Consider the following 23,837-nt stretch of genomic DNA (forward strand, 5'->3'; position numbering starts at 1 on the left):
GAGTAATATAAAAATAAATAAAAGTAAAATGACAAAGACATTTACTTAAATGTTGAAAATGGAAATAAAGTAATCTGTACAACGCCACTAACTGGATAAATATTGCAAATAAGTAAAATAAATAGGTTATATATTTTTTTTTTCTTAAAAAACCATATTGGGCTACAGCCCACTGTAGCCCTTACTGTGATTCCGCCCTTGCTTGCAAGGTTTAATCTGCAACCGTTCCAGTCACCGTGGGAATCTGCTGATAAAGGAGCTAAACTGTTTTGTATCTACAAAAAGAGAACAGCTTTACCAAAGAGAGTAGGGTTTAAATAAAAAAATCTCTTTGCAAATAAAGGTTACACTTTTGAAGGTTCCATTATAATTTATATGCACGTGGGGCTGATCAAATCTTATATAAAAGAAGGGCAAGATTTAAGTAGAATTTATAAGCAAGGGGATCTCTATCTCAATTATTATTAACTATTACTTTCCCTTATTTTTTTAACAAGCGACTGTTTAAATTATTATAAATTAAGAAGACAGATTTACTGTTCTCATCAACTGACTTAATCCATATATGCATTTTCCCTTTTTATGTAGTTGAGAAAATAATGAAACTGAAAAAATTAATCTTGATCAACTGACTTAACTCACGTTTGCATTTTCCTTTTTCTTAGATGATAAAATAAAGACTAACGACAAAAGACCCCCTCAAGTTTTAGAGTAATTATCAATCTGATTCCGGGATTTCAATTTCATCAATTTATACCCCAACGTTTTAGGATTCGATGAATTTACACATTCCGTTAATTTGACCCTGTAGTCTTCAGTTGAATTGATGATGTGGCACATGCGGACCCGCTATTGTGCTGATGTGTCATTAAAAATAATTTTAAAAATCCTTAAAATAATAAAACAGTAATACTGTTTTAAAAACAAATATTTTAAACATAAACAAATAAAAAACCAAAGCATTTTCTCTCCCAGCCACCTTCTCCGACTCCCTCCACAGATTCGCCTCCCACCCACCTTACAGATCCGTCGCCAACCCACCCCAACATCGACCCAACCTCACTAATTCACCCTTCTCCGACCCACTCTCTCCTTCTCTCCCTCCGATTCCTTTTCTCCTTATCTCCTTGTTTGGCAAGAGGTAGAGATTAGAAAGAGAGTTGTCAGGTTTGACTTTGGGAAAATTGGGAGATCTGCTTCTCTTTTTATTCGTCCTCTTGTCCGAGAGAGAGCCACAAAGGACGCCAAAGTCCATATCAAAACAAAAAAAATTTAACGAATCTTACCGATCACTACAGTAAGTTTAACTCTTCCTCTATAAATCACTTGCTTTTTCAATCTCACTTTCTTTCTTTAAAAGTCTATCACTTTCTTGGGAAATCTCTTCCTTCACTCACTTTCTTAATACTCAGATAAATTAATTTGACTTGTTTGTGAATCTTGAAGAATCCCCAATTCCTCTCTAACCAACCTTCCAACTTTCGGCTACTCTTTCTTGCTTTTCATGTTGGTTTGATTATTTTGGTTACTGGGTTCTCATAATCACATGCATTTATAAACTGATTAATGTTTGGTTAAAAGATTGATCTGCGGAAGTTATTTTCTGATAATTTTTAGGTGTAGGCTGATTCTTGATTTTTTTTTTTTATTGTACATTTTTGGAGGGTATTTAACCATCTGTTGTTGAAATGGGTTGATTTTGTAGGAGGAGAGGGAGGAAGAGAAGGAGAGAGTGGGTCGAGGAAGGGTGGATCTGTAGGGGTTAGGTTGATGTCGAGGAAGGTCGGCGGTGGATCTGTGGGGTGGGTCGGAGAAGATGACTGGGGCAGAGAAACTAGTTGACAAAATGCTTTGTTTAAAAAAAAATATTAGTTTAAAAAAAAAAATTATGGTTGTATTATTTATGGATATATTATTATTTTATGACGCATCAGCACAAAAGTGGATTCCTTACTTGCCACATCATCAATTTAACAGAAGATTAGCAGTCAAATTAACAGAATATGTAAATTAATCGAATCTTAAAATATTGGAGTGTAAATTGATAAAATTAAAACCTGGAGCTCACATTAAGAATGACCCTAAACCTTGAGGGGTCTTTTGTTTTTTGCCCACAAAATAATGAAATTGAAAGAGTTAGTATTACTAATAAAGTTCTGACTGAGAAAGAAAAAGAAAGCGTTAAGAAAAGAAGAGTTTTCCTATAGATTTGGAAAAAACTAATAATTATACGACCGAAAACGGCAAGTCATGTCATGTAAGAAAGGGCAAGTCGGTTGCAAGCGCCGCGTAATAAGAAAGAAGGGGTGATAGAAGCAGAGCCCACAACACACAAAAGCCAAAACCCAAACCCAGGGAAAAAAAAAGGAGAAACTTCTTGGTCGGTGCACTGCGCACATAAGATAAAGCTTCCAACTTTCCATCTGTCCAAATCCGAATCCAATACATCTTCCTATACGATTTGGGTCAGTTAAAGTCACAGTTTCAGTGTGTTTTGTGTGTAATTTGTGCGTGAGAGGCCGAGGCTGTTAGTTGGAACGTTGAACCAGCGAGAGAGACAGACAGAGAGTCCATATTGGTTGCTATATTTATCGACACACCAACCAAAACAAAAATCATAAAAGCAAGACCCAATTTTTTAGGTTTTTTTCTTTGCAAGGGGAAAACATATGGACCAACGTTTTTGGCGGTCCGTTTTTGCTTCCTTGCCTTGTAAACTGCAGTGTTTTTGCCTTGCCTTACTCGCCTACCCGCTTTATTATTTATTCAACTATCCCCATGGCTTGTTTTAATTAAAGATTGTTTGTCTTTCCTTCTTTGTTTTCAGACCACTCAAACTGCAAATCGGAGATCGTGAAAATCCCAAAACCAATTGATGGATTGGTAGCCATAAGTTGGGAAATATGCAATAGGCAATAGGGCAATAGGCGATATATATACATATATATAGCTGTGAGTTGACAGACAGGTGAGTGAAAGCTTAAATCTTTGGACAGAATGTGGAGATGGTGGAGAAGCAGTGGTATGGTGATGAAGCAAGTGGTTGGTAGCAACCACCTTGGGAAGCCCAACAGCCCCTACCCATGTATTGGGCAGGTGTTTGGATTAAAGGGTTTTGCAAAACAAGAATGTGGGTTGTTGACAAATCCGGCAATATCTTCATCATCACTTATACCCAGAAGGACACTGTCATCTTCTGATGATTTCAATGGAGCAGGAGAGATCAACAGAGGAGGAGGAGGAGGAGGAGGAGGAGAGACCATATCTTTTGCAGAGGCCAAGAGGCTGATGAGGCTTGTCAATGTGGAGGCTTTGAAGATGAGGCTTGGTGCTGAAGGAAAAGAGGCCATACCATATTCTGATCTTATTGAGGCCTGTCAAAGCATTGGGGTTGCCAGATCTCCAGAGGAGGCTGCAGCTTTTGCTCGAGTGCTTGATGAGGCTGGTGTAATCCTTCTCTTTCGGGACAAGGTCCTCCTTCATCCTAATAGGGTATGCCACCTCCAACTAGGTCTAATTTATAGCTTAAACGAAATTTAACTTTCAACTTATGTCATATTATGCTTTTCTCATTGGCCCTTTTAGTTTTAAGAACACTGAGTGATGCCTTCGCCTCTTGGAAAAAAGGTTTGGGACACGTTTATCCGTACTTGCATTGGTTGGCCCTCCGGCTGGCCCCTCTTCAATTCTTTTCCCCAGTATTCCCTTGACCTTTTCGGTTTTTACGTTGATGCTTTAAATTTTAAAGCTGTGATTACGGGATTATCAAGTGCACAGAGGATCACATGTTGGGTCTTTATCTCTTTAGACCTACAAATTGAAGGAAAAGGAAACTAAATGAGAATTATTTTCAAAGATGAAAACTTTATAAATTCAATACTACCAAGCGTAGGAGGAGATGCACCAGGTTTTAGTGTTAATTAACTACCCTGTCAGGTCTTAGTATCCCATCAAAAAGCTCAAATAAATTTCTGACTATAAAGAGGTTCCTATGGTTTGCCCCTGTGCTTCGGAATTTGGGCAGATCCCAGCAACTTGTCTTCTTTTGCTTCTTGCTCAGTTTTTATGTATTCACCAAACGCAACATAGTATTTTGATAATTCTTTTGGGGTTCAATCTATGTGCTTTTAGATTCTATTGTTCCACGTCTGTGATTGTGATTTTGAATTTTTACATTAGTACTTTGGCAGTTTTATGTGGTGTTTAGACTTCTCATCTTTCAAGTCTAATGCAGAGATTCCAATTATGTCCATGTTGTGGTCTAGTGTTTTTAAAAGATGAGAAGAATTTGAGCTAGTCATGAGAGTTTTCTTAAATACAAATATATATTTTTGAAGGCCTTACGTTATGTTGACTCGTGCTGCTCCATTTCATTCCTAAATGTTCAGGTTGTGGAGCTGGTTCAAAGAGCAGTACCCCTTGTCCTGACTCCTGAAGATGACCCCATGTGGGAGGAGTTAAAGGTGCTGCAGGAGAAGAAGGAAGAAATTGATGTGCAGGCACATAAGCAGGTTCGGCGCATTCTCTGGTCCGGTCTGGTGCTAGTTGTGGCACAACTCGGGCTCTTTTTCAGGCTAACATATTGGGACTTCTCGTGGGATGTAGTGGAACCACTTGCATATTTCACAACAACAACTTGCATAGGCATAGGCTATGCCTACTTCTTGATCACTTCAAGAGATCCGACTTACCAAGATCTGATGAAGAGGCTTTTTCTCAGGAGGCAGAGGAAACTCATCAAGAGGCATAATTTTGATGTTGAAAGATTCAAAGAGATACAGAAAAAATGCGGCGCACCTCTACATGCGAGTGCCTCGATTAAGAATCGGGTAGGCATGGAAGTGGAGCTGGACGATGCTTTGCATAGGGAGTAACACTTTCCATTTTGATTTTTTTGGCGGGGGTTGGGAAAAAACGCAGGAGGTTATTAACACTTCTGTTGGTTCCAATCTGGCCTCTCCTGTTTTTATGTAGGTAGGGCCCATAATTTTTGAATTTAACCCGTTGTTTCTGACCTACCCTTCAATTATTTGGCACTAAATGTCATGCAGCTTCTGCTTTAACTAGGAAGAATGTAATGGATACTGCTTTGCTTAACTAGTTGCATCCACTGTGTTCTCTTATTGGTAAGAATGCACAATGCTGCCTGTATCAAATCCAGTATTGCTCATTACTTTCTATCATTATTTTTTTCCTTGCCTTGGGTAATATTATAGGGGATCACATTATGAACCACATCTTTGATACAAGTATGACCACTTGTACGGATACGGATCAGATGAGTTTTAGAGATGTGAAATGTGATTCAAACAGTTTACCCTTTTCTAACTTTAGATTGTTGTGTTATTTTCATATCAAGTTCAAATTTCAGGTCTTCTGAAAAGGGAAAGAAAGAACAGAAGCTGCTGAACATTGCAAATAAATTATAATCATATTGGCTCTCGCTATCAAGTAACCAAAACATGTTTCAAAGGACAAGTCCATTAAGCAATTTGACAACCTTAGAAAAAAAAAAGGAGAATTAGATGATCATATACATGTTGTTCTTTCTATATATCAGAAAGTCACCTTCAAGACAACTGAGTAGATCAATGACAGATTTCTCTTCAGATCCATTGAAGTGCTCCAAAATCTCTGCGAGAGTAACCTGCAAAGCATTCACGTTTTTGTTATTTAGTTTTTACATTGCCATGCTGTCAAAGAGTGAGGATAATAAATATTTTCATTTGACTAAGTTGACTTACCCCATCTTTGTTCTTAAGCCAATTGAATAAGGAACTCTCTGTTGCCTTCAATGCAATAGAATTTCCGTCATCTGGACTACTTAGTTTTTGGCGTTTCTTTGAGAGTGCATCCTCAAAATGTACTTTGGGTAGCTTCACTGTTTGTCCCCAGGTTAAGGGAACAGAAGCAGTTTCTTCATTTTCACCCAAGGTTGCAACTGAGTTTTGGACCAAGGTTTCAGCTTCACAAGGTCCTTCAATGGGGGATGTACGAGTAGAACATGGTGACGATTCTGTTTCCTTGTTCGAAAGTTGACCAGCTTTTTGTGCATTGTGGAGGTTAGATGGAATCACGTCCAGAGATATGCCATACTTTTGCATTGCCAGGCAAGTCTTGATGTGTCCATAACTTATCTGGCATAGTCAAACAGTTTCAATCAGATTCTGGAACTAAATGGCCTGTATATTTAAGTCTTAAGTGCATATAAAAATAGATTCAAGTGACAGAGACACATTAATCACCATAATTAAACGAGAACTCCCAAAACAAGGGAAAGGTTTTGAAGCTCACATCTTCTGGTAATTCTTCCTTGATAGGCTTCAACTTTTCACTAGAGCCAACCTTTGAAATGGCACACTGAATATCTGAGAAAACTTTACGCGTCAGCCCAACCTCATCACATAATCTGATCCAATCAATTTCACATCCTTCTTGAGCAGCGTCCATCAGATATTCATGAACAGTCAGCTCTTTAATAGGAGCTGGTCTACCAGGGAAGTTCTATGATTGAAAAAATTGAAAGTTACAAAGGATTGAAGCATGAAAGAAAGGTAATAAACCGTAGTAAATACTGAATATTGAAAAGCATACAGCAATTTTCCGAATTGAGAGACCCTCTTCATGCCACATCTTCCAAGCTTCAAACTTTGCTGGCGTTAACTTTTTTGGTTGGTTGGATACTGGATAGACTTTTCTTGTAAAAGCAGTTTGTACAGTTGCCTCTCCATCCAACGTAAGATTTAGTCCTTGTGATAGATCCTGGATTATACGCAGAAAATTGTTTCCATGTGCCACTACAAGGTGCTACAACATATATAAAGTTGACATTTAGCCTTCATATATATTAGAAAAAGTTGAAAGAGCAGGAAAAGTTAAATGAAAAAAAAAAGGTGTTCCTTTTATATTTTTTCTCGGATGAAGTCATTGAATCTTCAATTATATATAAAAATTGCAGGATGCACTAAGCTATGACTAGGTGGAATGAGAGCCCAACCAACTGTTTGTTCCGTGAAGGAAACAGAACCAGGATATTGTTAAGGACCAGCAGAAGTTTAGTGCATATTATGTACTCTCTTGCTTAGAAGTACAACACTTCTCTACATTTGATCTGCTTTTGAGGCATTTGAAAAACATTCAGGCATTCACAAAATTCAATTCTTGCCGAAAGAATGCTTCTAGTATTGAATTGAACCATGCATTAAAGCGTGTGTAGAAATTCCATGTTACTCCAGTAAGATTATTTAATATACTGTGAGTTTATAATTATTATTATTTGCCTTGGCAAGGCACTGTAGTGTTCAACCCTGCCCAAAAACTTTTGGCTAGTTAGTTGTGCCCATGTCCAGTAAATATTCCGGATAGCACTAAAAGCCATAAGTAAAAGTGTGGCAGAACTGAACAGACGTATCAGTCTCCAAACCTGTTTCACATAAATGTGAAACTTTGATAATGTATCAAAACCTCATAGTTAAGAATTTGCAATTTTGAAAAGAAATTGTTTAACTACGAGGGCTTAGTTAGTTTGCTACTCAAAGCTAAGATCCTGGTTAAGAAATGATTTGCTATCGCACTGGTGATAGTCATATATACAGAAAGCTTTGCTATTGCCCCCTACAAGACATACCTGATTGACACCATCAATGTTTGCCAACCTTGCTTTGGTAGATGGTCTTGTTAAAGCAATTTTTTTGATAGTTTGATCACCACAAATAGCATATCTGCAAAGAGAAAAATATGGATGAAACTCAATGTTTGGTTAAAAAAAAAAAAAAAGCTTTCTAGACAAATTATTGAATAAATTATTTTAGATTGGTCGCCTTGATTATATAACTAAAAAGAGATCCTACGGTGCAGTTCCAATGGCTCTTGCAAGCTTCCTTCTCTCTTCTAGAAGCAGGTGGTAGAGTTGTTTCTCAGCCTGAGAGCAATAAAAATGCATAAAGAAGGTAAAAGTATGAATGACCAAATAATAAAACAGAGAGATGCAAAACAAACATGTGAAAGAAAAACTTTGGACCCACATTTATCATATGCCAAGAGCAACCATAAAACTTTATGTTGTTTTTCAAGTACACATGCCTCACTGGTTCAGTCATCTAAATTTTTCTGGCAACGTTTCAAAGGAAGCTGAAGGAAAGGAAAAACTACTGAATAAAAAGGACAAGGATGATTTACTAGATTTGTCGAGAAAAGAGATTATATTTTTAACTTTCCATGGTTATAGCGTGTTTGTTAAGGCATGCAAAACAAGAAACTTTTTTGGGCAGATCTGATGCCAACATTTTCTCAATGACTCAATTTATACAGTCAAGGATGACAACAGACAACGATGAAAAGATCAAATATTTGAGGTGAATGAACATAATAGTGCTAAAATTACCAACCTCTGAAAATCCTTCACATTCCACAGTAGCCAAACTTTTAATTTCTCCAACTTCACCCGAGGCATGTTTATTGTCCTCATCATCTACCATTTCACTGGTCACTGGCAAGATTAGGGGTGCTTGATGATCAGGCCCAGCAGAACTAAGAAATTGGTACCCTTTTGGACTAACACTGATGCATGAGAAAAAAAATTCTATCAATTTTTTTTTGAGTTTTGTAAAAGTAGTTTAAAAAAAAGAGAAAGGGACCTATTATCGATGACAGAGAAGTGTCATTTTCTGATGGCATCCAATATCATTAAAAAGCATAGACTTGGAAAATAATCATTATAAAGTTTTACGTTTTACAAAAACAGTATAAATGAGAGAACACTGTACCTTACAGTTCTGTATATGTCATTTACTGTTTCCATCAAATAACCTGTATTATGCAGAGAAATTAAATTCCATTTAGGGCAAGAACTGAATACATGAAGCCTCAACATATAAATCAGATGAATAATCAATGACAATGAACTTATGTAGTTAATAAAACAAACTGCTTATTTCTCAGTCTCACTACTTATCAGTTGTAACTACGTAGCTAAGACTTCTAAAAATTCTACAGATGCATAGTGAATGAAATTAAATCCATCAATAGATATATGTATGTCCTAGTAAAAGCTATATCACACCCTTTGCAAGCTAAAACAATCCAAATACAATGATTCTGAGGGATGTGAAATTGTCACCTCAATGTAATGGTAAAGAGGATAGCGCTAACCTAGTAAACTCTTATTTAAATGATATATGAGGTATCAAGTTTCAAAACATGTCAGTCATACAACCCAGACTCTACATTTTATGGAGCAAAAGTGTAACAAAATTTTCAACTGAATGACAAAATAACCCAATGGAACTCACCAAGGGTACAGTAATAAACAGATATATGGAAGGCAGAACCCACTAATCTGAACCTTACAGTAGGTTCCACATTCTACTGGTAGAAAGTTCATGTCAAGCTACAATCCTAGGCAATGTGCCCATTACATCGTTAACACCCAATAGTCCAACTTATAAAACTACCCCTAGACGTAACACATAAGAATTGGTGAATTTCTTAAGCATTCATACGCCTAAAGTATTAAAAAGTCAAACATTATAAACATTATACTTAGAGCAATGAGACCCATTGATAGAGTATTAATAATTTGTAAAGATCTTGTTGTGCATTAATTACAGTTCACTATAATTGAGAAGTGTGTCCTCATATACCAGATGAAATTAATTGGTAACCAAGTGCTTTCCACCAATTTGAAGAATAGTCCTTCCCAAGTCCATGTAGTGGAAGCTTGTCATATTGGGGATCAATAATTTTTTTTGCCTGTATGCCATAGGGAAAAGTCACTATCATCAGTAATACAACAACCACGCAAAAGTTGAAAAAGAAACAGGAAATGAAAAATGATGGGAGCTTTCAGAAAGAACAGAGGTTGACAGAAGCTAATTGTATACAACTGTGACAATTAAACCAGACTTCAGCAATTCCTATCAAACACTACAAACTTCCACTCCTATTTTTTATTTTTTTTTAAACAAAGAAGTTACAATTGTCAGCTACTGTCACTCACATAACTCGATCACTAGCAAAAACATAAGTTTCTCCTTCTCCAAGCTTCTCTTTTTTATCTATTTTTTTTTGGGTGGCAGAGTTGAGGAAATATCTTAGATAGGAATGAGACCATGAGATCAAAGGCCAAAGCATAATTTATCCATACTAAAGCATTTTCAACTCTTTGAACTCCTGGATCATTGAAAGCTAAACATTTACATTTGAGATTCTTGATTTAAGCCACTAAAAGTAACAAATGAAAAAGACCAAAAGCCAATCAAAAAGAAGGAATGAACTAATTATGCACCTTTATCAATGATAAACATATGTTTCAAAATAAAAACAGATAAAAACTTACTCGAGAGCCACGAAGAATGTCTACAGGCATATTGAGACCCCATTTACTCCCACATGATTGAATGCAGGCCATTAGAAGAAATGCTTCTCTAGACATGTCCCGCTCCCTCTTTGAGGAAATGCAGTTATCACAAGTGCCTACAAGAACAATTCAATCAATCACATAATAATTGGTTCAATTTAAGCTGAAAGCTTATTTATAGTGGAATACTGATATGATGCTATAGCTGTAAAACAATTATTTTTTATTTTAATATTGTAGCTTAAAAACATTTTGAGAAACAACTTAAACGACAATTAAACTATCAAGCTATCAAGCAGTCCAATCATGTTGCACATGAAATTTTATCATTGCTGCCATGTCCACCACCAGCATGTTCTACTAATTTAGTAATAAGAAAAAAGGTCCAGAATTTCCCCTAACAAAGAAATCCCTAGCATCAAAAGCTAGCAGTGAGTAAATTAGGCAGATGATCGGACTATAACACATGAATACAAGTTGAAACCTAAACATTGATATTTAAGGAGACTTGAACACATTCATTTTAATAAATAAAGAAGACCCATACCACATTTATCAGCTGAAACTTTCTCCCCAAAGTGACCAAGCAAGAACTTCCTTCGGCAAGTTGTCAGTAAACAATACTGTTGTGCTGCCATCAATGACTCAACGACAGCTCTACGTTGACTTTCCTGGCAATTAGCAGTCAAAAACCATGGGGGCAGTTAAATGGATTCAAACACAAGCTTAACAGCAAAAACATGCCAAAAAGAAAGCCACTTTCAAATGAAATTAACCAACAAATTCAGTTACATAACTTGGTCATGTATTGCATTAAAGAAAATTTGGGAAAATATTAAAGAAAATCTTCGAAACATATTTAGCGACATCCTACAAGAGAAATGACAGAAACACTTACTGTTTGTAACTCTCCAACATAAAAGTCAGATTTTGCAAAGTCACTTCTAGTGTAATAAAGCCAGCAAACAGACGCCACACCATCTCTGCCGCAGCGTCCACTTTCCTGGTAATAGGACTCCAAACTCTTTGGGCACCCATAATGTATCACTTGCCTTATGTTTGGCTTATCAATACCCATGCCAAAAGCAATTGTAGCAACCATGACATCTAATTCATCTCTTATAAATAATCTGATGAAAATGAATAATAAGCATACTCAGTTTAATAAGCATCATGTCAAGTCTGCTGCAATGCAAGGTTAAGAAAGGCAAGGGTGCTGTAGTCAACAATTACACTAATAGCACATGAAGCAACTATAATTGCTACTCTAAATACACATGGAATATAAGTGATAACCTATGGGACTCTGCACGAGCCTTACTGTCCATTTGACCATGATAGGTTCCAACCTTAATACCTAGCTCCTTGAGTGACTTGAATACCTGGTGAAGATAAGGTGATGAAAAACATTATAGGACATATAAACCAATTCTTTAACAAATTACATTCATGAATAAAACAAGACATTGATATAACTTACCAGAAACATGACACATTATGAAGTATAAGTAACATAGATATAGTACATACATAAAGATAAGTATGTCAATAGGTGGTAATCGTTTAACTATAAAATGTCGGGACAATGAAACATGGCTGAGTTGGTAAGAATTTATCATATTTTAGATTTCATACTTAAAATTCGAAATTAAGTTTATGATATAGAGCCTTCTTATAATGAAACTCCACACATTTTAAAATTTTGATCTATTAATAGGAAGATATTAAGAAAACCCTCCTTAAAATCTTTTAGTTAACCATGAATCTAACTTGATTTCATGCGTTAGGAACACCTGGTAGGTTATATGTGCTATCCCATGTTATACTTGGATAGTTGGACCAAATAACATTGCTTCAAAAAGGGACTTGGAAAACTTTGAAGTGTCCATGTAGCGTAAGGTCTACCAAAAGAGGCATCCCTGACTTAGCTAGATAATTAGAATGAGTCTCCAGTTCAACCGAACTAACTGCACTAGCTTTGTCCTAAATAGTACAATCATCCTGACTTGGTTTCTGGAAATAATTAAACAAAACACTGTAAACTAAAATGAATTCATGCTCAATATATCAAAATATGGAAATGTCAGTTAAGTATTATCTTTTTCTTTTTGAGTCCTACGTTTCTTGGATAATTGACAATTAACCATTCTTGGGGACCATTTCAGGATACGCTTATTCCGTACACATGTCAAGTATAATATACAGCAGATATAGAACGTACCTGCTCAACATCTTTAATTGTTGTGCAGTAAATGATAGTTGAACCATCTCTGCGTACAAATTTTGAAACTTCTTGCACTAGCTCATGAACAAATGATTGACCACGATTGAATGACTTGACACCATAAAACAGATTTGGACGATCAAATGAGCCTATGGTAACGTATGGGTTTTGCATCTTCAAGGAATTAACAATGTCCGTTCGAACCCTGGAATAGTTAAAACCAGAGAAGATGAACCATTGTAGTCTTCCTAACAGAAAAGCCTTAAAAGCAAACTAATGTCAATGGCGAAGAGAATCCAGGTGCAGGATTATTATAGTTTTCACCAATTGGAAAGAGAGTATAGTCAAATATATATTAAGTTACAAAAGATCAAAAGAGTAAGGGCCAAGTAACAAAAAAAATTCATCTGCCATTATTCCCTTGGCTCTAGTAAATTGCAAAAACATCATAAGAGACTAGTTCACTTCCTAGTTCATACATTTGTTCTGCTAACTTACGAAGTTCCCAGGGTCAGCAGAATTAAAGAAACAAGAAGGAGACCAAGGAAAGAAGACACAGATTTCTGTTATGATATATGGTATCGAAAGCAGATAATACAAACTTGCTACGGCAATAGTGTGTTGTAAGTTTTATTGCTTGAATTCTGAGGATGTTAAGTAAAATGAAGCAATACTCAAATCGAAAAGCAAGAGTTGATAAGAACATTAGAAGCCCAGAGAGAGAGAGAGAGAGAGCGAGAGAGAGAGAAACCTACTTTTCAGTAGCAGTCGCAGTCAAGGCAATAAATGGAACATCAACAAGAATGCCACGTAACTTGTCTAATTTCTTGTATTCCACCCTGTAGAGCGCCAAAGAGAAATCCTCAGAAGATGATTATTACAAGGAACAAATATAGGAAAAAGAAACAATAAACATTATACTAGGTAAAGAGCAAAAGTGCACGGAATTCAGGTAAATGATCAATAAGTGGAGAGCATTATTATTTGTAGTTTGTACCAAGTTCACAAGAAATTTAGGTAAATGATTAATCGGTAGAGAGAGAGCTATTTGAAAATATTATAGAGATGGCAACCTGGCACTAAAGGCTCAATAACATTAAGGTAATTGTGGGCATAAAATAAATCATTACAAGGAACAAAGTCAACACATGAACCTCTAGGAGATGAGCAAAAAGACACTTTTTTCAAGGAAGGCATGCATTAAAATAGTAAGTTGGGAACAAGAAACTAGCCCTAGTGCAACTTCAGCTGAAAACTGACATAGGATCAGAATAGGGAACTAAATTTGTTGATCTCAATCCCATTCCTAGCAAGACAGGCTGCAGGATTAGATCACAAGGATGACCATGTAGTCAAATAACTGAGACTGATACCAAAACAAGTTTCACAGGCCAGAGGCCCAGAGTTCATAAACTAAGTCTACAAAAATCAAGCTATTAAGATTTACTATAGAAAGAAGCAATAAAAATCAAACCTGAAATCATGGCCCCACTCCGATATGCAATGTGCTTCATCAACAGCAAACAAACAGATTCCAACACTAAGCAATTTTGACCAGAAACTGCAAAGAAGACATAAGATTCAGGATACCAATTTCTGTAAGAAAACAAATGCTAGAATATAACATTGACGTCATAATGTCCACTATAATGCTTCCGAGTGTCAATAAAAATCTTGATAATGGAAAAACTATAAAGTTTTCATCCAAAATCATACATACACACATGGGAAGAAATTTCAAACTGGTAAACGGCAAGTAATAAAAGTAGTAAAGTACCTGGCAGGAATCAAACATGCCTTTTCTGGGGTCATGTACAAAATATCAAATTGACCACTTTCAGCTCTGTTCTGGACAGTGGAATCTGTTTGACTACTTCCCATAAACTCAGCTCTGATTCCTCGTTGTTTCAAAGACATTACCTTTAAACAAAAATTTAAAAAAGTTTAAGATGACATGCAATTACTAATTACTAAGTTTGAACATAAACAGAAGTAAAGCGACATGATTATTAGGCACTAATCAACAACAACAACAACAAAAGCAACAAGCTTAGTTCACCTGATCCTGCATTAAGGATATAAGAGGGCTCACAACCACACCAGTCTTTCCAACAACCAAAGGAGGCACTTGATAGCTGTCAAAAATCAACCCAATAAATCTAACAGTTCTGAAAGCCTACTAAAACGATAGAGAAAAAGGAGGAGGCTTTACCACAAGGACTTGCCGCTTCCAGTGGCCATGACAATCAATGAGTCGTTTCCCTCTATGATTTTATCTATCACGTCCTTTTGGTATGGCCGAAATGAAGAAAACCCAAAGTATTGCTATACACAAAAAACAAAAATTGAAAAACTACAAAATGACTAAAATTGAATTTTCCTTTTAAAGATTAAAAAAGGAAGAAGAAGATAAGCTCGTCACCTTGAGAACGGCCTGCATGGACTGCATTTTTATCATTTTATCAGCTTTTCCGTTTGAGACGATTAGTGTAGTTCAGGACCAGGGAGAAAGAAATGCTTTTTGAGTTTTTGAGCTTTTTTTTTGGCGTTTGAGGTTTTGAGGGCATTAAGTAGACAATATATGTGGCCTCAAAATTAATTGATTAAAGCAATTACCAGTACAGTGCCACCTTCTCCCGCCATTTCTTTGAGGAAGAAATCGGTGCCCACGGCCCAAATAATCACAGAGATTGCCCAAGTTTTGATGATCCAAGCTCCATTTGGGCTTGCAACTAGGGGCCTAAGCCCCAATGTGACTATTTTCTTGTTTTTATTTATTTATTTATTTATTTAAGTTGTGGATCAATATCCTAAAAGAGAGATTAAGATGCAAATGATCCACTAGTGTAGTGATTTTGAGAAATTGCTTCTCAAGCAAGGTCTCGGGCTCAAGTCCTAGTATTCGTATAGTGTGTATGAGTTTAGTATATTGTTGTCCCTCTTAATAGGAAAAGTCCTCAAAAAGAAAAAAGAGATATTAAAATGTGAATTATATTTTGATCATATATTCTATCTTGGGTTCAGTTTGTGGCAAGTGGTAGGTGGACCTACTGATTAGGTCTATGTTTTTAAAAAATTTGTGTACGTGACCGTAACACCACGTGAACTAAATAGAATCGTAAACCTTAGCTTAAACTCCACACATCCGAGGCTTAAGACATGAATTTATCATAACTCTGCGAAACAAGCAAAGTCAGCTCACCAGCTTCTGAGCTTAGAAGAGCAGCTATTACATAACCGGATTCTGCAAATATTTCTCTAACTTGGCAAAGTCTGAGCATAACATACCAAATTGTCTCACAAGAGAAAATTTCCACGCCAATTAAGACTTAACTAGCTACATAATGCATAACGTCAACCATTTTCTCTCTTTTGGCAAACATAGAAATGATAAAGAAAACATTTCTCTAGCAATCAATGATAAGATCCGATTTTAAGTTAACACAACTAAACTATGATGCTTGGACTCTAATCCAGCTAAAACCATAGCAAACCATCCAATGAGCAAACCATAACTAAACTAGGTTGAAAATATCCAGTGAGAAATAAATTACATATTGCGCTGCAAGTAGGAACATCTACATTCTACAAGAACAACTTTCTGTATTCTTCTGCTTCTTGTGCCATTTCGTCAAGGCTTCTGTCCTTCCTGTCCTTGTCTAAATCAAGCTTTTGCTTTAATTCCTTCTCCTTTTCATCTAGCTATAATATTGATGAAATACAGAAAGTAAATACAGGAGTCCAAAATGTAGGAATTAGGAAGTGTTCGATAAACAGTGAAATAAATGTCGAATCTTACTGCATCGTAAATCTCATCATTCTCCTTAAAGTCACCACCTTTCCGTGGGATGATATGGATATGAACATGGGGCACAGTCTGTCCAGCTTGGGGTCCATCCTACAGTTCAAACAATGATGATGCAGTTGGCTTTAGGGGACACACAAGCTTGAATATATGAAAGAAAGCAAACCTAAAAGCTTGTAGGAAGTTTTGAAGTACGATCACAATGAGATTTTACATAAGATATCTTGTGGTTTAATAAACAAGTACCTTAGATTCAGGAATAGCTTAGTAACAATAACACATTAAAACATTTAAATGACCCCATCCCTTAAGATCTCAATGGAAAAATAACCGAATACCTGGCCAAACAGATAAACATTGACATCAATCGGAAAAAATTAAAGGTCTTCCATGCTTACTTGAATTGTAAGTGTGAGAGACGATGCTTTGTGGTAGGTCTCAAGCCGACTACCAACCTTTTGCGCTGCGATCCAAAGATCACTGGTCTCATCAGTAGTGAGATCAACAAAGCGCTTCACTTCACGCCTTGGGCAGACAAGCACATGTACATGATGTTAAGTCTATACCAAAGTTGAAGAATCGACAATATTAAGATTATAGTTCTACAACAAAATGGGTATAATTTGCACACATAATTACATGCAAAAGAGGACTAATCAAAACGTTGGGCGGGTATATAGGCACGCAAGTGCAACAATATAAATACACATGATGCTTGGTCATCCTTCAGCCAAATAAGCAGATGAGATAAGCACGCATATAGGTCCACGAAAAACTAGATACAGAGCTGTGGAACAGGCTCTGCCCAAATAAACCAGTCAATATATTTTAATCAAAATGATGCACTTAAAAGCATGCCATTGAGTATTGCAACTAGCAGTCCACTATCGATTACATTTCAGTGCCAAGGAGAAACCATTTTGGCCCAAGAACCAAGCCTGATAAAAAGAAGTTTGAACTCATATCTTGAATTCACAAACATGATTCAATCAATCAAGAAGTTGGAACTCATATGTTGTCTTTTTTCAAGCAAGAAAAGGAACAAAAGAAATAAATTTTCCAACTTTTTTTTCTTATACAATATTGCCTTGACTGATATCAAAACAATACTATAATTCAGACCAAAGAAAAGGATATGACCTGCAAAGGCAAAAAGAGAAATGGATCATCAAGTGCCTAATTTTATATTTACTTTCATGTTTTAATATAGTGCGAGATAAAGATGAATACCAGGAACAACAGGACGCAAGTTGACCAGGGCATAGGATAGATGAGTAGAGTAAAACACTTCCCTGCTGTCAATCTTGTAAGGGCCGAACGTAAATTGCTCCAAAGCCATCTGTATCCATTTTGCAGCCAAACCCAAATCAAATTCAAAACACCAACAACAACAACACAACAAAAACAAGTCATAGTTGAAATTGGTCTTACCTTGGTGGAGGTTGTGAAGAAGGAAGGATCAGGGATGCCGCTGACTCTTGACGAACGTGTAATGAAACGCCCAACAACACTGGAAGCCACGGTTGAGAGCAGCATTTGCTCTTGGAGTTGAGCTGATACTGATTCCTCTTCTTGGGTTTTGCTCCCTTGGGCCCTATGTTTAATTTTCATAACGTATGGGCCTCGATAAGCATGTTCAAATCCAATGGGCTGGGCACGTGCCTCTCCCTTCTTTATGCCACATAGCCAGTTTAGTCTGGTTGTGGCTCGTCCGCAATGGGATTGCAAATGCAGTTGCTTTGCTTCCTCCATAAGCACATGGAGCATGACATCTCTAATGTCTGCCCTGCCTTCCGTTGCCTTTTCTTCTTCATCTGGGTTAAGATTAAGAGCGTCCAAAGTGGCTGTGCTACGCTCTTTTACTGGCCTTGCTCCTCCTAAACCCCTTCTCCGCACTATTGCTTCACCAGGTAATTTCTCAACCTCCCTTCCCTTCTACTCTTATTGATATGGAAAATGGGAAATGTTTGTTTTGGATTGTCTTTCTGTGAAGTTTCACCAAAGTACCTTCATTTAGTTGTTCTTGCGGCTTTGGGGTTTTTTTTATTACTTGCTTTTGCTGCTTCTTGGGTCCTCTAGTTGTTAAAACCCGTTCCCTTAGCATCCCATCATTAGTTTTGATCTTTTGCTCTATTAACTTGTTAGTGGTTGCAGTATGTTCTGCTATTGATAGTGATATACAAAGTTTGCTTAATTTCTTCCTTTTTGGATAATTTTTGTTAAAGAACCAATGACAAAAGCTTACACTTTATGAAATTAGCCAACAATGTGTGTCAAGGCAAGCCTATACAAAATGCAGACATAAATAGAACATTTGCCTACAGCCTAACTCTAAACCTTGTAATTAACAAATAAGTGGGGAATGGGATGGGAGGTTTCGAACCACACCAGCAACCAGAATTTTGAGCCAACATTGTATAGAGAGGCAACAATTCTTATCCACCTTTTGCCCTATTAGATCACTCATGAAATGCCATCCTCTGTATAACATTTATATGTGCTGCGTTTCAGCATTTTTGGTTCTTTCTCCTTGTTTTATGTGATGGTTTGATGGGACCTGTTTACAAGTGTTCCATTCTTCATCTTGAATTTTTTTTTTTTTCTACGTTGTTGGCACAGAATTTAGCAGCTTTGAGCATTGTTTTACTACTATTGACAATGGCGGTCGAGTTTTTGCCATGAGACATGGGAGGCGAGTCCCCAAACTCCCCCTGACCAACGCCGGGCACTGCTGCGAGGCCTCACAACTCAGCTTCTTAGACACGGTCGTATCAAAACTAACTAGAGCCAGGGCAAGCGCAATGTGGAAGTACATTGATAAGATGATCACATTGGCAACGGATGGAACTCTTCATAAAAGGAGGGAAGCTCTCGGATTTATCTACGAGAAGCAGATTGTGCATGCCTTGTTTGCAGAGGTTCCAGACAGATATGGGGAGAGGAATGGAGGGTATACAAGAATTGTTAGAACTCTGCCAACAAGGCAAGGGGATAATGCGCCTATGGCCTACATTGAGCTTGTCTAGCTTTTGGCTGCAAACAATCTCTCATGTATTGCCTTCCTCAGTGCAAATATAAGATGTCTAAAGCTTTTCATGCAAACAATCTCTCATGTATTGCCTTCCTCAGTGCAAATATAAGATGTCTAAAGCTTTACATGCAAACAATCGCATAAATTGCTTTTTTGGATGCTTGCAGCTCTGTTCTATTTGTTGTGTCATCTTCAGATTTGTCTTTCCGCTCCTCCTGGCATTTTTTTGCTATAATTGGTGCTCTGCTTGATGTATTTTCTTCCCTCTTGTGGCCATGGATACACATAATCTGCTTGTTCTTTGTGTAAGGATTTGAAGAAATCACAATGCTTAAATATGACAAAATGGATGTCCTACTTGCACCATCTCAGCCATGTGGATGGACCAGGATGTTCAAATCCACAATAAGTTGGTTTTTTGAACTCAATATACAAAGAGAAAACACATAACATAATTGAATCTGCACACAGGGTAACACCCTTAACACAGCAGGTAGTTTTGTCGATCATGGCTCCAGCGTGCAATTACAAACCAGTCATGAACTTTTAGGTTGTCAAATTGTTGTTAACTGGTTGATAGATACAGGCTTAAAACCATTACTGTAAGCGGGTTGCTCTTTTTTTTTTGGCAGAGTAAGCGGGTTGGTTGGGTTGGTTGGTAATGGAGCTTTATTAAAGCAGAAGAAAGTGTGAAACTACCCTTCTTATTTTTCGTGAACTAACAAACACCCCTTTTTGGTGAAATAGGGGGGAAACCCCAGAAAATAACTAAACACCGCTCATGAGTTCAGGCCTAACAAGATCAAGCAAGTCATCCACCATCAGAGAACTAACCCATACTTTTCATCTTCTCTTTGTTGTTAAGATTGATCTGAGAGTCTGAAGGCATATATTTATTGTTCTCGCAATGAAAACCAAGTGAATTAAGGGAAGCAAAATACAAGAGTAAGAGACAAGGGTGCAATAAAAGAGACAATCCAACTATAAAAATATGATGACAAATTTATTTTTGTTCTCTTGATGAGAAAATTTTAAAAAGTTTGAATGTGACAGCAAGGCAACATAAAAAACACATAAAAAGCCAGGGAAAAAAATATAAAGATAATACACATGTTTTTTGTATAATGAAAAGATAAATGTAGATAACACTAGATAAGGTTTTGGCTCTGTTTATTATATCGAAGGAGAAACGGGAAGAAGAAGAACAAGAACAAGGAGAAATGTCAGGCGTGGCAACTCTTGGTCAGGCATGCTGGGCTGCTGCCGGCGTAAAGGTGAAGAAGGCAAAGACCGCCATTTCCCAAGCCCAAATTCAAAACCCAAAACCCAAATCTTTAGCTCTTCCCTTGTCAGCTAATTGCAGCCGCAACCTCTTCTCCTTCAGCCCCAAAGCCATCACCAAACCCTCCTCCTCCTCATCCGTCCGTACATCTGTCGCCGCCGTAGACTCCGACCAGCTCAGCTCCTCCGATTCCGCCGAAAAGGTTCAGTCTTTCATATAAATTCAACTTTTAATTTAATGGGTTTTGATTTCTCATCCAAGAAGGCAAGAACCTGTTTTGAATTTTGGGTTTTCATCTTTTTTCTTAATGCAGCAAAAGGCGAGCAGGTACTATTTCGTTGTTGCGAATGCCAAGTTCATGCTGGACGAGGAGGAGCATTTCCAGGAGCAATTGTGTGAGCGGCTTCGCTACTATGGAGAGCGTAACAGAGAGCAGGACTTTTGGCTTGTGATCGAGCCCAAGTTCTTGGATAAGTTTCCCAACATTACTAAGAGATTAGGAAGACCTGCTGTGGCTTTGGTTTCGACCAATGGACCTTGGATTACGTAAGCACCCGCCACCATTGTCTACTGAGCTTTGCTTGTTTTCAGTTTGGTGTTTTATTTGCTTGCAGCCTCTTGCACTTCATATGCAAGTTCATTTCCATTGTTGCAAGCTAAACATATATTGTTACTTTAATTGGTGATGTACTAGAATCACAGGCTGAACCAAATCAATTGTGCAGGTAACTTTATTATAAGAAGTTGGGTTCATCACTATCATAGAACTCATTGTTAGACGACCATTAGAATCCGAAAGCTTAATCTGTTAGAGAAACGGTATATCAAGCTGACAACGTGTTCGTGTAGAGCCCCATTCTACATGTGCGGAGGTAGACAAAGAGAAGCATAAATGAGCAAATGGGGAATAGAGATTAGAGGTTTTGACCACAATGTTATCAAGCTAAGCCCCAATAGTTTAAGCTGTTAGAGAAATGGAGTAACAATGTCATCAAGCTAACACCTTGACTTATGATAAGTATGACTTTGTACATGATTTAAGTCTTTTGTTTCATAGTGACATTGTACATGATTTAAGTCTATTGTTTAGCTCAAGAAATTACAGAATATGATGTTGGTGATATAAGAAAAATCTTCATGTGGTTGTACATTAGTAGAAATATGAAAATTATGACTCTTACAAGGGGTAATAATAATGTCCCTCTTTATCATCCACACACATCAACTGATAATGTTGTATGGCTGCAGGTTTATGAAGCTGAGACTGGACAGAGTGCTAGCAGAAAGTTTTGAAGCTGAGAGTCTAGAAGAGGCATTGGCCTCCACTCCAACCAATATTGAGTTTGAGAAACCGGAGAAATGGGTAGCACCTTATTCCAAGTACGAATCTGGGTGGTGGGGGCCCTTCTTGCCGCCAGGATCGAACGAGGAGGCCAAAGTGTAAATCACTTTTTTTTTTTGCCTTGCTCTTTCAATCTTATCAACATGGGTTTTGTCATCTATTACTAACTGGAGTGGAAGTTGATGCATGTAGCTAATGAGTAGTTTTGGGAGGTTAGCACCTCAGCTAATAAATTTTAGTAGTTGCTATGAATGCGTGTGAAGAGAGGTTCAAAATCAAGAAACTAACTTTGTCCATGTCCATAAAAACAGATATGTAACAGTTTAGATGAAGTTGTACCTGTCCAAAAAGGAGGAAGTAGCCTTGTTTAGAAGTTTGCATCAGAAACCAAAATTGGAACAATACATTTTCTCTCATATAACAAGGATGATGAATGATTACTTACTCCTCAAGATTTTCAAATTCTTCTTTAAATAGTAGATTATGATGAGCGGGCTGAGAGAGAGAGAGAAAGTGGGAGGGGGTGCGGTGAGTGTTAGACACTTGCCCAGGTTTTTTAATATTGAAGCTAAGGAATTCAGAATCAAGGTTGATGAACTCTCCTATGGAGGATCAATCTTGATTACAGAGAAGGTTAGAGCGCGTGTGTTCCATGTTTCTCTTGAGCTTAGATGTGTGCATTGGTTGGTTAGAGAGATGTAGAAGCTTTTGGAAAATAAGGAACAGAGATTTTTCCGACAGTATAAGGGAGATTCTTATCAAGTGTGGATGGAAAAGCTTAATAATGAAAAGGGTCTTCATATGCGACTGATGAAATGCGTACATGGAGTAGTTAGGTCTGTGGTTGTTCCTCAGGGCCGAAACAACTTCGGATGGGCTTTATTGAGAGAAAACTTAGAGATCATATTGACAGGGAGAATCAACGCGAACATGGTCAACCCAGCGGCCGAAGCTGATTGTTTCGCTTCGAGTGGCAAAGGTAGATCAGTGGGTAAAACTTACAAGGAGGCGGTAGAAAGTGAGAAGGGGCTAGAAAGGACGGTTACTGAGAACAACACTACGGTTGGGAATTCGAACTGGAGTTGGGTGGTGGCCTGTGAGAGTAAAGAGGAGGCTATGAGAGTTAGTAGCACTGGTAAGCTGGTGGTGGAGGGACAAACAGACGTACTTTTATATAGTTGGGAACATGGTCTGGAAAATAATATCCCTAAAATTGTTAGCTATGGAGGATGGCTTGGGGTCTCTGGTCTTCCTATGCACTGGTGGAGAAAAGATTTCTTTGAACGTATTGGAAATGAATGTGGGGGACTGATTGAATTGGACCAGAGGACGGAAAATTTCAAGTATCTGTTCGAAGCAAGAATCAAAACCAGGAAAAATCAAGTCGGATTTCTTCCCGAGATTGTGATTCTCAATGAAGGATCTGAGAGCTATTTTGTGAAGATTAGACCTTTATCTCCTGCGATTAGGCCCACAAACTCCCGGATCCCTCTGCCTAAAATGGCGAGTGGCTGGAAACCAGTGGAACCGAGCGACGGTGGCGGTCTTTTCAATCCTGGGGATATCTCCCAACCCCCCTGGCGGGTGGGGGGGGGGGGGGGGAAGGGGCAGTCACATCGAGAAGCAGAACTTCGAAGGAACCGAGAAGGATCTCGATAGATTGGCGGCTGGAACTTTGGAATGCGGAAGTGGGATCTGTGGGATCGGCAGATTACCTGGGTCGCAGGCTCCACAGCTGGAGCCAACTTCGAAGCCTTGTCAACTTCCAGTAGATCTCGTCAGAAGGTCAACTAAGT

The 23,837-nt window shown here is 37.7% G+C and overlaps 4 protein-coding genes and 1 pseudogene across 5 annotated transcripts; 3 read left to right on the forward strand and 2 right to left on the reverse strand.

Moving 5' to 3' along the window:
- LOC18775062 (calcium uniporter protein 6, mitochondrial) lies at positions 2,397-5,123 on the forward strand. 2 transcript variants are annotated; one of them, XM_020566277.1, is made up of 3 exons: positions 2,397-2,689; positions 2,828-3,492; positions 4,389-5,123. In XM_020566277.1, exons 2-3 carry the CDS (start codon positions 2,998-3,000, stop codon positions 4,872-4,874), a joined length of 981 nt encoding a protein of 326 aa, XP_020421866.1. In that variant the 5' UTR covers positions 2,397-2,689; positions 2,828-2,997; the 3' UTR covers positions 4,875-5,123. The 2 variants fall into 2 exon arrangements, with proteins under 2 accessions (XP_020421866.1, XP_007206872.2); XM_007206810.2 differs by having other exon boundaries at positions 2,397-3,492.
- On the reverse strand, positions 5,389-15,119 carry LOC18773422 (ATP-dependent DNA helicase RecQ). Its single transcript, XM_020566276.1, has 20 exons — positions 15,004-15,119; positions 14,794-14,906; positions 14,641-14,716; positions 14,359-14,501; positions 14,056-14,142; positions 13,337-13,420; positions 12,579-12,786; positions 11,654-11,739; positions 11,256-11,487; positions 10,905-11,028; positions 10,337-10,473; positions 9,642-9,750; positions 8,766-8,808; positions 8,388-8,559; positions 7,851-7,921; positions 7,628-7,721; positions 6,595-6,807; positions 6,295-6,504; positions 5,745-6,137; positions 5,389-5,647 (listed from the first exon to the last, which is right to left on the reverse strand). The coding sequence occupies exons 1-20, from the start codon at positions 15,037-15,039 to the stop codon at positions 5,522-5,524; spliced, it is 2,757 nt and encodes a 918-aa protein (XP_020421865.1). The 5' UTR covers positions 15,040-15,119; the 3' UTR covers positions 5,389-5,521.
- Positions 15,931-17,961, reverse strand: LOC18773312 (bifunctional bis(5'-adenosyl)-triphosphatase/adenylylsulfatase FHIT). The gene is made up of 5 exons (XM_020565040.1): positions 17,818-17,961; positions 17,615-17,725; positions 16,785-16,931; positions 16,381-16,479; positions 15,931-16,283 (listed from the first exon to the last, which is right to left on the reverse strand). Exons 1-5 carry the CDS (start codon positions 17,920-17,922, stop codon positions 16,167-16,169), a joined length of 579 nt encoding a protein of 192 aa, XP_020420629.1. The 5' UTR covers positions 17,923-17,961; the 3' UTR covers positions 15,931-16,166.
- On the forward strand, positions 18,032-19,570 carry LOC18772769 (annotated as a pseudogene).
- On the forward strand, positions 20,513-22,293 carry LOC18774506. The gene is made up of 3 exons (XM_007205762.2): positions 20,513-20,901; positions 21,013-21,245; positions 21,948-22,293. Exons 1-3 carry the CDS (start codon positions 20,638-20,640, stop codon positions 22,141-22,143), a joined length of 693 nt encoding a protein of 230 aa, XP_007205824.1. The 5' UTR covers positions 20,513-20,637; the 3' UTR covers positions 22,144-22,293.

Source organism: Prunus persica, chromosome G6 (assembly GCF_000346465.2).
Source record: "Prunus persica cultivar Lovell chromosome G6, Prunus_persica_NCBIv2, whole genome shotgun sequence".
NCBI lineage: Eukaryota > Viridiplantae > Streptophyta > Magnoliopsida > Rosales > Rosaceae > Prunus > Prunus persica.

What these genes read in the sequence shown, in the direction of transcription:
- LOC18774506 (XM_007205762.2), top strand. Translation starts at nt 20,638, where the DNA reads ATGTCAGGCGTGGCAACTCTTGGTCAGGCATGCTGGGCTGCTGCCGGC. An exon ending in CCTCCGATTCCGCCGAAAAG is followed by an intron (nt 20,902 to 21,012) that starts GTTCAGTCTTTC and finishes TTCTTAATGCAG; the next exon opens with CAAAAGGCGAGCAGGTACTA. An exon ending in ACCAATGGACCTTGGATTAC is followed by an intron (nt 21,246 to 21,947) that starts GTAAGCACCCGC and finishes GTATGGCTGCAG; the next exon opens with GTTTATGAAGCTGAGACTGG.
- LOC18775062 (XM_007206810.2), top strand. Translation starts at nt 2,998, where the DNA reads ATGTGGAGATGGTGGAGAAGCAGTGGTATGGTGATGAAGCAAGTGGTT. An exon ending in TCCTCCTTCATCCTAATAGG is followed by an intron (nt 3,493 to 4,388) that starts GTATGCCACCTC and finishes CTAAATGTTCAG; the next exon opens with GTTGTGGAGCTGGTTCAAAG.
- LOC18773422 (XM_020566276.1), bottom strand. Translation starts at nt 15,039, where the DNA reads ATGATAAAAATGCAGTCCATGCAGGCCGTTCTCAAG. An exon ending in ACATTCTTCGTGGCTCTCGA is followed by an intron (nt 9,751 to 10,336) that starts GTAAGTTTTTAT and finishes TATGGCATACAG; the next exon opens with GCAAAAAAAATTATTGATCC. An exon ending in GACATATACAGAACTGTAAG is followed by an intron (nt 8,560 to 8,765) that starts GTACAGTGTTCT and finishes CTCATGCATCAG; the next exon opens with TGTTAGTCCAAAAGGGTACC.
- LOC18773312 (XM_020565040.1), bottom strand. Translation starts at nt 17,922, where the DNA reads ATGCTGCTCTCAACCGTGGCTTCCAGTGTTGTTGGGCGTTTCATTACA. An exon ending in CTCTCACACTTACAATTCAA is followed by an intron (nt 16,480 to 16,784) that starts GTAAGCATGGAA and finishes TTTGAACTGTAG; the next exon opens with GATGGACCCCAAGCTGGACA. An exon ending in ATGATGAGATTTACGATGCA is followed by an intron (nt 16,284 to 16,380) that starts GTAAGATTCGAC and finishes TCAATATTATAG; the next exon opens with CTAGATGAAAAGGAGAAGGA.